Source organism: Dryas octopetala, chromosome 5, assembly GCF_963921425.1.
Source record: "Dryas octopetala chromosome 5, drDryOcto1.1, whole genome shotgun sequence".
NCBI classification, from domain to species: Eukaryota; Viridiplantae; Streptophyta; class Magnoliopsida; order Rosales; family Rosaceae; genus Dryas; species Dryas octopetala.
Window position 1 is genome coordinate 18390293 of NC_141370.1, and position 15445 is coordinate 18405737.

At 37.9% G+C, this 15445-nt stretch overlaps 3 protein-coding genes across 3 annotated transcripts; all 3 read left to right on the forward strand.

Moving 5' to 3' along the window:
* The first annotated feature begins 1614 nt into the window (after positions 1-1614).
* On the forward strand, positions 1615-6239 carry LOC147285243 (uncharacterized). Its single transcript, XM_086243892.1, has 3 exons — positions 1615-1765; positions 2775-3359; positions 5174-6239. The coding sequence occupies exons 2-3, from the start codon at positions 2894-2896 to the stop codon at positions 5221-5223; spliced, it is 516 nt and encodes a 171-aa protein (XP_086100018.1). The 5' UTR covers positions 1615-1765; positions 2775-2893; the 3' UTR covers positions 5224-6239.
* Positions 6240-6753: 514 nt separating this feature from the next.
* Positions 6754-10296, forward strand: LOC147285244 (protein NETWORKED 2A-like). Its single transcript, XM_086245383.1, has 2 exons — positions 6754-6847; positions 7496-10296. Exons 1-2 carry the CDS (start codon positions 6754-6756, stop codon positions 10294-10296), a joined length of 2895 nt encoding a protein of 964 aa, XP_086101509.1.
* Positions 10297-11156: 860 nt separating this feature from the next.
* LOC147285245 (Tetratricopeptide repeat (TPR)-like superfamily protein) lies at positions 11157-14203 on the forward strand. Its single transcript, XM_086244167.1, has one exon. It carries the CDS (start codon positions 11254-11256, stop codon positions 13474-13476), a length of 2223 nt encoding a protein of 740 aa, XP_086100293.1. The 5' UTR covers positions 11157-11253; the 3' UTR covers positions 13477-14203.
* Positions 14204-15445: the final 1242 nt, after the last annotated feature.

A 15445-nucleotide genomic window follows, 5' to 3' on the forward strand; every position in this document is an offset into this window, starting at 1 on the left:
CCGTAATAACAATAGCAAATTCGAACACGTCCCGCACCACTGCCATCCCTTAGTTTAAATATTGGGTTTATTTCATATTTAGTACCTAAACTTTGACCCTTGTCTTAATGTGGTATCTAAACTTTTATTTGTCCCAATTGAGTACCTAAACTTTTATTTTGTGTCTAATAGATATCAAAATGAATTTTTATTAAAATTGTCAATAAAAATTAGGGGCAATATAGTCAAAGTATATTTTAATTATTTTCTTTATATGTTTAAAATTATTAAAAAAAAAAACACAACAAACAAAAAAAATTAAAAATAAAAAATAAAAAATAAATTTTTTGAAGTGACTATATTGCCCCTAACTTTTGTTGACAATTTTAACAGAAATTCATTTTGGTACCTATTAGACACAAAATAAAAGTTTAGGTACTCAATTAGGACAAATAAAAGTTTAGGTACTACATTAAGACAATGGTCAAAGTTCAGGTATTAAATATGAAAAAAAACCCTTAAATATTTGTTTGTGTAAAAAAAAACAATAAAGAAAACAAGAGAAGAGAGTTTGTAGTTTTGTACCTTTGTGGTGGGCCTCAAAGCCCAAAGCCATACGCGGAATACCCCAACAAGTGGGTTTCTTGAACCGCAAGTACACGCAAATTCCCTTTGTGATTAGGGTCAAATCCCAAGTCAAAGTCACCATAATTTACCCGCCGCCGCTCAACAACTTGGTCCACATCTTTGTCCTTGGAATCCCAAAAAACGTGGATCGTTCATCGTTGAATATCATATTCATTCATTTACTATGGTAAATATCTTTCATTTAATATGTTTGAATTATCCTAGCTTTTGTGAGATTTATTTGGGTAGGTATAAGGTATGGAGTAGAAATTTATTTGTGGCATGTTGCCTATTAAAGTAGTTTTATTAATTCATCCGAATTATAATTTTCAAATCCTATATTACAATTGTAGTTGTTGAGAAATCTAGTTAAAAAAATCGTGGATTGGGACTCTGTATTCAAGTTCAATCATTCCTCTTCCCGAATAAAAAAAAACTCTATATTGCAAAATTTCTGCCTATTTAACTCCAAATATAGCATCTTATTTTCTAATTTTTGAAAGCCTAGGTCTTAGTAGTTTGGTACTATTGTCACGCTGATATGTTTTTTATCCAAGTAAAGATTATAGTTCTTCAAAATAAATAAAACACATGGCATCATAACATTGGGAGGTTGTACAATACTACAAGACACGCATTACAACTATCCTTTTTTTTAAAAACCCCTGTTACAATAATTATACCGTGTTATTAAAATGTGTTTATTTGCCTTAAAAAAAAAAAAGTAACATGTTTATATTTACAACAAAAATAGAAAATAAGATTTTATTAGGTGATAATAGAAAATGAGATTTTATTTTTAGTTCTAGTGAAGTGTGTAGATACCCAAAAACTCCTGTCCTACATTATTCTTTTTCCAGCACTACAAGTCTGAATGTCTGATCTTGCATTTTTTTTTTTTTCATAGAAGATGATTTGAATTACACTTCCTCATCTTATCCATATTGCTAGAGTTAGTTGTCAGACGCACCCCCCATCGTCAGACGTGTAAGCCCACACTTCTTTTCTGTACTCGCTCGCACTGTATAATGCCCCTTTCTTTAAAGCTGGAACAATCTCAGAATCTCAGAATCTCTTTCGTTCTGACGGAAGACGGATCAAAACCAGGGTTGCTTTCGCGAAGAAACCCTAAAAATAAAATCTAAGCTCTGGCTTCAAGGTATACAAATTAAAGCGGATAATTCGATTCTTTTTTGTTTTAATTGCTTTTTCAATTTCTTTTCTTTCCGGACGTGCTTTGAATCTCCATGTGATATTCCAAGTTTGAACCACAAGGCAAGAATTTTTCTATTGGCTACTTGGGTCACAAAGATTGACATGAATTTTCGCGCGGAGAAGTTGTTTTTGGGGACGCGAAAGATCGAAATGCTCCAACTCTTGGTGTCAATTTCAGTGCTTTGGTGTTCAGGAAATCGAAAATTGAAAAAAGGGGTTTTGGGTCTATTTTCATGGCTCTGCAAATGATAATTTTTTTGTTTGCTATTTTTAAAATTTTTTATTCGGTGGTTTTCTGTAGGAATTGTCTGTGTGATTGAGTTCTGTGTTGTAGATTTTAAATGGGTTTTGAGTTTTCTGTTATTGTTTTTACTTTTGCTCTGTATTTTCCAAAATTTGTTCCATTTTCATTGCATCAAATCCATAGCTATATTTGGTAAAACCGTGTTTTCTTCTTTTGGGAAGTTGGGTTTTTAGCGAGCCAAACCCAGTTCTTTTTGTGCGTGTCTATATTCATGAATGCTACAGGTGCTGTTGTACTTCTTTTTACCCTTACCTTTGTTTGGTTGCCAAGAAAACGGAACAGTATAAAAGGGAAACATTGAATTTTCTTGCTAGTTTCTATGAGAGATAGGAATTGTATGGACTCGGCCAAAGGATTGACTTTGCTGATGTCATTTCCCGGATCAGTTTCCAAGCAAAAATTTAGAGTCGTATACTCATAGTAATCTTTTCCTCTCATTTCTTGGCAACCGAACTTGTGTTGTATATCCGTAAAGCCATAGCTTTTTCTGCATTATATGTAATCAAAGTGACAATTTCCCTTTCCTGTGATTGTCAACGTCATTTATTTATTTCATTGAGGTTGCATATGATATGCCTAATAATTATATTATTCATGTGTGTATTGCTTTCATCGATTAATTCTATTCTTATAAACTCTTCATGCACAGGCAGAAAGTACCCAACATATAGTCTGTTTCCACTTCCACTTTTTGGGCCTGGGATCATTCACAATTTTGTTTCCTTGTGAGTACTTGGCGCAACTGGCAAAAGATCTTTGAGTAATAAAATGGCTGTGGCTTTTACCCAACTTTCATGGTGGTTGTGGAGTGGAAAGCATAAAGAGCCTAGAATCTCCAATGGATCCTCTTTAAATTCCTCGCCTGACTCGGGTATGTGGGAATCTGATGCTTTAAAGTTTCCTTCGGTTAAAGGGGCCAATATCGCCGCCTCATCATCAAGAAAGGTGAAGCGCAAATGGCATAGTCGAGAAGAACGGAAAATTGATAGGGAGTATGATGTTGTTCTCGTGCCATCTGAGGGAGGATGTGTTTCTGGTTCTGAGTCTGATGACTCAGATTGGTCAATTGGATGGTTGGAGCCTCATGGACCTGGGTTCCAGAGTGAAGATGATACAGACGATAGTTTTGCTGTGCTGGTTCCATGCTATGGGCGTGCTGTTCATGATATGGTGGAGAACTCAAGGAACAATATTTTGAGCACTGTTGGGAACATCCCAGATGGTTATTCAGATGGTAAGAGCTTTGATCTTATCTGCCTATTTATCTCTTCTTACAAGAAATGTTTTTCTAGCAATGCTTTCATATATCCTGCTTAATGAAATACCATACCATAATCGATATGAAATGTTGTCATCAAACCTTTATTTTTAATGTCCAATACATTCTGATTATTGGCCGCCTTTAGAAAAGGGGCTTTTGCTTTCTGTTGATTTGACTTCTCAATCATTCCTCTGACGATAATGGCACATACTTACAGTCATTGAATATGTTGCTAATAATTGTTATTATAGTAGAAAGAAAGCGGATTCTCATTATTAGGAGCTAACTGTATTTTGATGTTCTTGTCTCTGTGTTAGTATAAAAGCACTCTTTTCCTTTCATTTTTCTTTTGTAGGAATATCAAAGAGCTTCTCTCAAGTTAGTTATTCAACTGTTCAAATTTAACATGATTGGATAAATTCAGGAATATGCTATGCAATGGTAGAATCCTCTGGAAAATGATAGAATTACCCGCTGTAGGAAAATGGCGTCATCCTTGACTTGATTGCCAATAGATATTGGCACCATCAGCTATTCAATAAATAATTACATATTATATATATATATATAAATTTCGCTCAACTTGGTGAATCTTGACCTCCCCTATTGTTTTCCTGTCATTTTGTCTAGATTTTCATGCATACTTTTATGTTCAATTTTTAAATTTTACCAGTCATTGTGATGCTGCTACGGTTCAACTAAAACTATGACACTTTAAGTGAAATCTAATGGCAATAAAAATAAGTAAAAACTGAGGAAGTGACTTTAAAAGAAATGGATGTGATCCCAAATATTTCTTGAAATTTTTTATAAGATATTGTCCAGATTCCAGAATTTCTTATTCAGTTTGCAGTAAATAAGCTGGAACCTCTGATATGTTTAAGTAGATTTTTTTGGGTGCTGAATTTGTAGTTTGGCACCTATTATAGTGGTAGTGAAGTTCTCTATCTTTGGATGGAGACTTATTTGGATTGGAGTAGTTGGGAAGGGATGTTTGACTCAATTGATTGAGATATCTAATGATGAATTTGCCATATTTTGCCTTATCATAATTTTGCTTGGAATAGTCCTTGTTCCTTGCATTGGCATCTTGAGATCTCAGAGATACTGTAAGCAATAGATTCATTAGATTGAATGGGGAATAGTCATCATGATCAAATGTTATTATCATTCTTCCTATTTGTGAATTGTGGCTGTTATCAGGAATTCATGGGCTTTGCTCATTGTTTATTCGTCTCATTATTTAATTAGAATTGCATACATGCTTTATCTCTTCATGTCTGCCTATTTCCTGTTTTCTTCATATGTTTAATCTTGGCTAGCATGTGAAAGTGGTGGTATTTGTTGGTTGGATTGTTGTTTGTGCTATTTGTAGCTCTGCTTTCTTGTTCAAACCCAATTGCATCTGAGCTGTGTGCAAAAGTAAATGTATTTCACAGTAAAATGAATAATAGTTTTGAAAATTATAGAGGATAGGGAGTGGAGGTTCTGTGGGATAAAGTAAGATTTTGGACTTCACTTTGAGCTTTGGTTTCTTCTGAGTTTCGAGAATTATCTTTTTCTGTCTTTCTTGTAGATTTGAGGGTATACTTAAATAAGTTTTATCATTGTTTTTATACTGTTGTTAGCTGGACGATGGGAAATTATAGGTTACTATTGTAATGTATGCAGCGGACAACATGTCTATAACTCTGTAGTTTTTTAAAATTATTAATGAAGTTTGTTTCTTACTTTCTTATAAAAAAATGCTGACTTGTTCCCTGCATTTTGCTTTAATTATTGTGCAGAGAGCAAGAAATATATGGAAGAGTGGCTCTCTTCTCTAAGGAACAGCTGAAGCCAGAGTCCTGCTGTCTTGACCACACAGATATATAAATAAGTAAAAGGGGAAAAGATGAATATGGGTACTGGCCTAGTTTGATGTTATTACTATTTTTAGAAGAGGACTGGCTGGTTAATGTTGGTCCAAGCTAATATAACTCTGAGTAGCAGACATATTGGAGGATTATAATGCCACTGTTGTTGCTGGAAGGTGGCTTGCTTTCATGCTGCTTCTGCCTTGGGCTTGGCTAGGAAGGAGTAGGCTGCAGCTGCCATTTTTCTTCACCCTTCAAAATTTGAGGATGGTGCTGTGTGATTTTTAAGTGTATAACTAAGAAACGAAAAAGAAAAAAAAAAAAAATTTTGGCTTGGGGAACTGTTGAGAAAATGAAGAAAAAAGAAAAACAGAAAAGAAAAGAAAAGAAAAGAAAAAAAAAGAGAAGATAGTGGGATGTGTGAATTTGCCTGACTTTGTGATTCTTCCATGTAAATATGCTGTACTTATGAGAAGCAGCTTAATGCTTCATTCTAATATTGTTGTAAATAACCTGTGAATAAAATATAATAAAAAAAAAAAAGTTGTACGTATTATGTGAATAGGCCAATGTCTCTCTCTCTCTCTCATTCTAATATTTACATATTATGTAAATATTATGTGAAATCGAATTTATTCAGGACTACTTTGAGCCCCCAGGTCACCCAAACACACCCTTGAACACATTAAATTTCTATTTGGAACCAACAGCAACAAAACTAGAAATGTATTGTTGAGGACAACGGTAGATGTGATTTGTCATGCAGTCCCAATCGTTAATTTGATTGTCAATTAGAAACATGAATTAGAAAAGAAGAAAAAAAATAAAAATAAAAACTAGAAACATGAGTTGGGTGTAGAAGTTACGAATCAGTTAAAATGTGAATATCTCAATAACATCTTACCAAAACTGAGCGGTATGTAGCTACTTATTATATCAGTAATAAGATACCAATCACTTCACGCGTATTTACCATGAACATGAACCTAGAAGATGGTCTTTCGAAAAAGGGAAGACTTATTTAATTATTATAAGAACCAAAAAGGGAAGATGTGAATTAGAATCCAACTTGTTTCCCAAAAAAGAATTTGGCAAAACAAGAGAAGTGTACAAATCTGTAATGGGCACGCACTCACTCTTTTTCCTATGCTACCAACCAACTTGGCAAATTCAGCACTTGCCACGTGGACAGCCTCACTGAAGGCCTTTGTTGCAGTTTTGTTTGAGCTTTTCAAAAGAAGGATCCATTAACACCTATAATCCAGGCGAAGTATCCTCCCCGCCATGTCTGGTCCTCATTCTGCCATTTGCCAAAGCTTCTCAATTTTCCTTCATTCATGAATATTCATGATAATGATAATTATGGTTTGCATATGCTTTGGCTTTTTCTCTAATGGGTTCAATGAATCAATGTATTTGGCTTTTGTTTAATGGGTTGAATTTAATTTATTAATTGGCTTTCTTTAGGGAGGAGAGAGAGAGAGAGAGAGAGAGAGAGAGAGAGAGAGAGAATGTTGCAGAGAGCAGCAAGCAATGCATATTCATGGTGGTGGGCAAGCCACATCAGGACAAAGCAGTCAAAATGGCTGGAACAAAACCTTCAAGGTATGTATATGTATATATGTATATGTGTATATGTATGTGTATGCATTATCATGTACAAATCTGGGATATGTATATTGATCCATTTGTTCTTCTTTTTTTTCTTTTGCCTTTCAATGGAATTACTAGGTTAGATAGATTTGATTCTAGATCAATAAAAAACCTATATCCCATAATCCCATTGTTGAAAAATATGTACTGCTAGACAATGTTTGATGAATTTTCACAATGACATTTTCTGAAGATTGTTAACAAGAACTTCTGGGTACAGCTAAGAATAGTCTTGAATAAACTGAATGAATCATATGGAACACGAAAATATAAGGATAATACCATGTGCAATGATTTTTAAAATCATGAATTCATAAGAACATGGTTCTCTTTACATTGACTATAATCACCTTCCAAAACCAGTATAGTTAAAACTTCAAAGTGATGATCAAAGGTTTCTGTTATAAGTTTATTATCCCATAATAAGCTAAGCTACTGCCATTTGTTTTTCATCATCAGTTCATCACTTTGTACTTTGTGACCTGAATTCCCCAGTTGGCTAATGCAGTTTCTGCTTTGTAAGACTATGTGGTTAGTAGTGCACATAAACATTCGTGTTTTGGGGATTACACTGAGATACATGTCTTGCTTGAATTACAGATATGGAGGAGAAGGTTAATATTGCACTCAAAATCATTGACGGTGATGGGGACTCCTTTGCAAAGAGGGCAGAAATGTATTACAGGAAGAGGCCAGAGCTAGTGGCCTATGTTGAAGAATCTTTCCGGGCATACCGAGCTTTAGCAGATAGATTTGATCACTTATCAAGAGATCTGCAGAGTGCCAACCGTACCATTGCCACAGTTTTCCCTGAACAAGTTCAGTATGCAATGGAGGATGATGATGATGAAACTGCTTCTCAAACATTGACTTCTCCGGATGATCCCAGCAAAGCCTCCGCGGATGTACCCAAACGAAACATCCCAAAAGTCCCCAAGGTCCCAGGTAAAGATTTCAGGAGCAAATCCATGTTAATCTCAAGGAAGGGGACGCTGAAGAGAGTGAGTAGCACTGCTAAAACTTACTCAACTCCAAGGTCAGGGCTGACGAAAGAGGAGGCTTTGGAAGAAATTGATAAGCTTCAGAAGGATATTTTGGCTCTACAAACTGAAAAGGAGTTTGTAAGGATCTTGTATGAACGTGGATATGAAAGGTACTGGGAGTTTGAAGACCAGATCAATGAAATGCAAAAAAGAGTTGGCAACTTACAAGATGAGTATGGCATTGGCACTGTTATCGAAGATGATGAAGCTCGAACTTTGATGGCAGCCACCGCTCTAAAATCATGCAAAGACAGCTTGGTTAGGTTGCGGGAAAGGAAAGACAGATCAGAAGAAGAGGCAAGAGCTGAGCGCCAAAGGGTTAAAGAAGCCATTAAGAAGTTTGAGAGCCTCAAATATGAACTTTGGTCAAAACAGGCAAACTGGTGTGAGCCAACCGAGGAACATGAGTCTGAGAGCATTGATCAAGAATCAAAAGTCACAGATGAAGAGAGACAGGAACACGACTTGTTACGAGCTGAGATTGAGGAACAACTTGTTGCGAGTTCAAACCCCTCTCTCAAAATGACAGAACTAGCAGAGAAAATTGATGGACTTGTAAACAAGGTTGTTTCATTGGAAACTGCAGTAACTTCTCAGAATGCTCTTGTAAACAGATTAAAGTCAGAAACAGATGAACTTCAGGCACACATTCGGAGCTTGGAAGAGGAAAAGGAGACTCTGATGGAAAGTTCAGACCATATGCGCAAAAGGCTAAAGGAGTTGGAGGAGGAGCTGCGTAGAGTTAGCAATCTAGACAGAAGTGTGGAAAATGAAAATAACAAGCTCCAAGCACATTTTACTGAAGCTAGTTGTAATCTTGATCATCTCTCTAGCAAATTGCATACTGTGAAGCATGATGTGGAGGATGAGAACAGACTATTCCAGAAAGTGGGACTCATTGGTGCCAAACCAGAAAAGGAGCTTAAAGAGCATTCAGATAAGCCAGCTCCTGATGATGATTCAGTGGACTTAAAAGACAAAATGACACAAGTTGAAGTTAAGAAAGAGGATGTTTCAATTCTTGAAAATGCTTTCATGAATGGAAAACCTCAGGAACCAATGCAGCAGGAAGAGGGTGAGAGACAAGATTTGTCTGAGACAGTAGACAGTGGTCATGATGTTGAGCCACACGAAGTGGAACCGGAAAAGGATGGTCAACCAAACTGGAGGCAACTGTTCCTAAACGGGTTAGAGGATAGGGAAAAAGTTCTGCTGGAGGAGTATACTTCAATTCTTCGGGATTATAAGGACATGAGGAAGAAGCTCGGTGATGTGGAGAAGAAAAACCGGGATAACATATTTAATTTGGCAATGGAGATAAGGGAATTGAGGAATGCTGGTGCCTCCAAGGACAAAGAGATAAGAGTTTTAAAGCAAAAACTCAACTCCCCAGATGCAAATCCAGATGACAGTCCATACACCTGTTCGACAGTATATAAATACCCGAATCAGGAAGGCCACCCCGAGAGCCCAAATCAAGTAGTTGCATCGCCATACTCTACTCTTCTATCTCCAAGTGTGGATAAAGAGTTATTTGGAGATTATCTTGGTGAGCAAACCCCAGGAAACTTGAAAGTCTCACCCACACATGAGGAAGAAAAAATAATCAGGAGAAAGCATACTGTTAGGCACCATTCTGTTTCGGCTATTGAAGGAAGATTCCGTTCAGACATTGATGAGCTGCTGGAGGAGAACCTAGAATTCTGGTTGAGGTTTAGTACCTCAATTCATCAGATACAAAAATTCCAAACTGCAATACAGGATTTGCAGTCTGAGTTCTCAAAACTGAAGAATAACAAGAAGCAAGAAGCAAACTCTAAACAATCAGATGCTCGGGCGATATACAAACACCTGAGAGAGATACATACTGAACTGCAGTTATGGTTGGAACACACTGCAGTACTGAAAGATGACTTGCAGAGTAGATTCTCATCCTTATGCCACATTCAGGAAGAGATATCAAGACTCTCCAATTTAGAGTTCCAAGTAGAGAAGACGGAGCTCATAACCAAATATCAGGCTGCAAAGTTTCAAGGGGAAGTTCTCAACATGAAGCAGGAGAATAACAAGGTTGGAGATGAATTGCAATCAGGTCTTAACCGTGTTAAAGCTCTCAAGGTTGAGGTTGAGAAGACACTAGCACAAATTGATGAGGAACTTGGGATTTCAGCATCAAACCGCGTTCAACCAAAACGCTCATCAGCAAGTAAGGCTCGAATTCCTTTGCGCTCTTTCCTGTTTGGAGTTAAATTGAGAAGGCAAAGGCCATCAATCTTCTCATGTGCCAGCCCATCATTACAGAAGCAATACAGCGATATAGCAGCAGCTAGACCACCATCACCACAACCACCAATGTAGATCATCATCACTTTCATTCTACTTTATGATTTTAGTTTTTATGTCTTTCAAACATTGAGCTTCTATGAGAGTTAATGCTGTTTGTTGTTGTAGTGTATATTTTCTTCTTTCATTGTATTGTATGATACTTATTCAGGACCTTCTCTTGTTTGCTTACAATTTGTTCAGTAAGTTTGACGATCAACCCTACAAACTTGTAGCCTAGTACAAATAAATGAGTACGTGTCTGTCTTTAATCAAACAATTATAAAGGAAGTAAGATGAAACTTCCTCAGGTTCTTGCTTCGCCTTAAAAGACTAGATTCCATACTTACCACATTTTTATACCATCTCACATGTCATTATTTTATTGGACATAATTTTTTTTTTTTCTTTTTGAGTTTTTATTTTTATTTTTTAGTACCCAATGTATGAATGCCATATAAGTTGCCACATAAGGTGGTATAAAATTATAGTATAAAAATGTGCTATACAATATATTTTAGGGTACAATAATGCTACACTTACCATATTTTTATACTACAATTTCATATCATCTTACATAGTATTCATACATTGGACACTACAAATTAAAAAATAAAACCTAAAAAAGAAAAATGAAATACCTTTCCAATAAAGTAATGACACATCAGGTGGGATACAAATGTGGGAAAAAAAATGTGGGACAACTAGCATTATTGTTTAGGGTATGAATAGAAATGATGAACCTAGCACTAATTGGGTGGACTGTGGAGCACCAAAGAAAACTGGGCTAGAGCCCATAGAAAGCATTATAATGTTTGTGTGGCCCAAATGAAATGTTTGAAGAGTAAAAGCCCACACCTGTGAATCCTGAATAGCTTAAACCCTAACTAGTCGGTGCGTCATCTCCCTCTAGCTCTATGAGACTGTGATCACTCACACTTACTATCAACTCCCACAAAAACTTTCATTTCACAGAGGCTCAAACCCTTTGCCATGGCTTACATTTCTCTCTCCAAACCCTTCCAATGGCGACCTCGATCCTCAAACCCCCAGACCCTCACTCTCTTCCGCCTCTTCAGCTCAACCGAATCCCTCCCACCCGAAAACCCTATCCCGCAACAAGACGGATCACCGACCCAGACCCAGACCCAAAAAGGCAAGCAGCATCGAGTTCGAAACCCAGAAAAGTCAGAGGACGTCATCTGCAGAATGATGGCCAATCGGGCCTGGACGACCCGATTACAGAACTCGATCCGGGATTTAGTACCCGAATTCGACCACAACCTCGTGTGGAACGTCTTGCACGGCGCTCGGAACTGGGAGCACGCGCTCCAGTTCTTCCGGTGGGTCGAGCGTTCCGGGTTGTTTCGACACGACCGCGAGACCCATTTGAAGATTATCGAGATTCTGGGTCGGGCTTCGAAGCTCAACCATGCCCGGTGCATACTCTTGGACATGCCCAAGAAGGGTCTGCAGTTGGACGAGGACCTCTTCGTTGTGCTCATTGATAGTTATGGTAAGGCTGGCATTGTCCAAGAGTCTGTCAAAATTTTCAAGAAGATGAAGGAGTTGGGTGTGGAGAGAAGCCTCAAGTCCTATGAGGCTTTGTTTAAGGTCATTTTGCGGCGGGGTCGGTATATGATGGCCAAGAGGTACTTCAATGCCATGGTGAATGAGGGAATAGAACCCACCAGGCATACCTATAATGTTATGCTTTGGGGGTTCTTCTTGTCCTTGAGGTTAGAGACTGCTAAAAGGTTTTATGAGGAAATGAAAAGTAGAGGAATTTCGCCCGATATTGTTACTTATAACACCATGATTAATGGGTATAATCGGTTTAAGATGATGGATGAGGCAGAGAAGGTGTTTGTACAGTTGAAGGGAGCGAATATAGAACCCAATGTGATAAGTTATACTACCATGATTAAAGGGTATGTTTCTGTTGGGAGAGTTGAGGATGGGTTGAGGTTGTTTGAGGAGATGAAGTCTTTTGGTATTAAGCCCAATGCTGTCACATTTTCGACTTTATTGCCAGGTCTTTGTGATGCAGAGAAAAAGGATGAAGCTCAGAGTGTGTTGAAGGAGATGGTTGAGGGGTATGTTGCTCCAAAGGATAATTCAATCTTCACGAGATTGTTATCTCTTCAGTGCAAGTCTGGGGATATGGATGCAGCTGCCGATGTGGTCAGGGCAATGGGTCAGCTGAGCATTCCCACGGAATCTGGTCATTATGGTGTCCTGATTGAGAACTTTTGCAAGGCCGGGGTGTATGATCGGGCAGTGAAGTTGCTGGATAAGCTTGTTGAGAAAGAAATTATTTTGAGGCCCCAGAGTTCTATTGAGATTGAGCCTAGTGCTTATAACCCAATGATTGAGTATCTGTGCAACCATGGACAGACCGGGAAAGCCGAAGTCTTTCTCCGGCAGTTGATGAAAAAGGGTGTTCAGGATGCAGTTGCCTTCAATAATTTGATCTGTGGGCACGCAAAGGAAGGGAATTCAGATTCTGCTTTTGAGATTTTAAAGATCATGGGTAGAAGAGGAGTCCCTAGAGAAGCAGATGCTTACAGGTTGCTCATTAAGAGCTACCTGAGTAAAGGTGAACCTGCTGATGCTAAAACAGCTCTGGACAGTATGATTGAAAATGGGCATGTTCCAGAGTCATCACTATTCAGGTCAGTGATGGAGAGTCTATTTGAAGATGGGAGGGTTCAAACTGCAAGCCGGGTGATGATGAGTATGATAGAGAAAGGGGTGAAGGAGAACATGGATTTGGTTGCCAAGATTTTGGAAGCCCTCCTTATGAGAGGTCATGTTGAGGAAGCACTGGGTCGGATTGATCTACTTATGCAAAGTGGGTGTTCACCTCAGTTTGATAGCCTTTTATCTGTTCTTGCCGAGAAAGGGAAGACCATTGCTGCTCTCAAGCTGTTAGATTTTTGCCTTGAGAGAGATTGCAGTGTAGATTTCTCAAGCTATGATATGGTGTTGGATGCTCTCTTAGAAGCAGGGAAGACTCTTAATGCATATTCAATATTGTGTAAAATAATGGAGAAAGGAGGGGTCTCTGATTGGAGCAGCACCGAGGATCTGATCAAGAGCCTAAACAAGGAGGGTAACACAAAGCAAGCTGATATCCTCTCTAGAATGATAAAGGGAGGGGAGAAAGCCAGTCAGACCAAAAAAACGAAGAAACAAGCTTCTTTTGCTACCTGATGTGTTATCTCTCCATAATTTCTGCAAGCCGTGCAAGATGGATTGCTGAACATCCTAAAGATCACTGGAAGAAGGTGCTCATTGTTCTTTTGGCCAAAAAAAAAAATATTATTGAATTTCTTAGCTTCCCCATTGTGTTCTATGTTGGGTGCTGTGCATTCAGGAACAACAGGAGGAACAATGCTACTGAAAATGGTACTAAGCCGGATTAGATATTAGCATGTAGAGTAATTGGGCAGCTTCTTCTTGTTTGCTGGATTATATGTCCCAGCGACCAGCTATTTTGGTCTTTCTCTTAGAAAAGTTTTTGGTTAGTCTAAATTTTCCCGTTTATGCCCATGTTTCATTGTTACTTTCTCGTATTCTTGTTGGTTAGGACAGTTTTGTGCATTGCAAGTTGAAAGTTTGTCACCAAATTCAAATAATGTAGGTCCTGTTTATAATTCTTCTGTCCTTACTGTATTTTTAAATTCAGTGCCATTGTATTGGGAAAATATTTGTCACTTTTTTGTTTTGGAGCATTTTCTGTGCATTAAACTTTGTTTGGTTGCCAGATGATCATAAGGACCTTCAATATAAATTTGCAGTCCTTTATTGTTGATTTGTTCCCTTCTCTTCCATTAGGAATGCATATTTTAAATTGATCGATGTTGTGCTCGCTGTTGAAGTCAGGATTAAAATGTGTAATTTGACTCCTGATTTGAAAAAGATTATAAAGAATTATTTGGAGCAGAGGCCTAGTTATTCTCTTTTATTTCTTATGCCATGCTCTACCTGCCAACTTTCACTTAGAATGCTTTCTTGCTTGGCGTACAAATCTAGTTGACAGGAACATTTTCTTTTACTTGCTGTCTTTTACTTAAATTCATTTTAGTTGTCAGGCTTCGGGCCACCAAGATTCTAGTACTAAATTGGTTTACTGTTATAAAGGAATGAATTTTGGCAAGCTGAGTATTGATTTTAATGGCGGGTGAAGTTGTATCAGTAATTGCCTTGGCCTTTAATTTCTTATTCCACTAGAAGATGTTGGTTGTGTGGTTGAGGAATGCTACAATGTCTTTTGTTGGACATTGTGTATGTGGGTTCAAGTTTGGATGTGAGTAGTTGATTGCAGATAAGACAGGTCCCATACGCGAGTATTTGAAGGCCTTCTTTCGTGGTTCTCCCTGGACATTTATGACGGAAGAGGACCGGCTCTTCGATTTCATGAAGGTGCTCCAACCTACGCCAAAATGTCCAAGACTTGGGGGCGGAATAGGCAGCTAGCCTGCCAGATTACTGTAAACATTTCCTACCGCGCCTGAAGCTAGCATATACCTGACATGGCAAAGAGGCCATATGTTGCAGAGGTGTGTCAAGGCCTGCTACACAGAGGCTCACAGGGAAGAAAGAAAGGCAAGTTCACCCTAATAGCTATAATGGACAGGGGACGTGGCGGCCGTGGTCCTTTTCTCTTACGGAGGAGGATGATGATGGAGGGAGTGGATCGGTCAGAAGACTGGTCTCCTTGAGATATTTGCAATAACAGAATTTGGGTTACAAAAAGGCAAAGTGAGAACAGAGAGTGTAGCCTTGTCATGGTCTTGAGACTGGTTGTGGATGTACCATTGTTACTTGCCCGTTTGTTGAATTACAAATGCTTGTGTTGCCTTCCCATCCACCGAGATTTGTCTCTTTTTTTTTGGCCAATGAGATTTGTTGTCTAAACCATCCCTTGCCAACCTAATACTTCTAGTTAACTCCAACTATGTCTATGTGGTTAGACATTTAGACTAGCAATGGTTCCATAGGTATTGGGACATACACTTATGGCATATTTATTAATACGTAATCGGATTAAAAAGAATTGAATTGATGAGAAATTAAATTGAGGAATTTAATTCTCATTGAAGCTGTTTATTAAATTATTTGGAATCAGAGTAAAAATGATATCATGTGGGCATTTGATTATTAAAATGTACTTATTCTA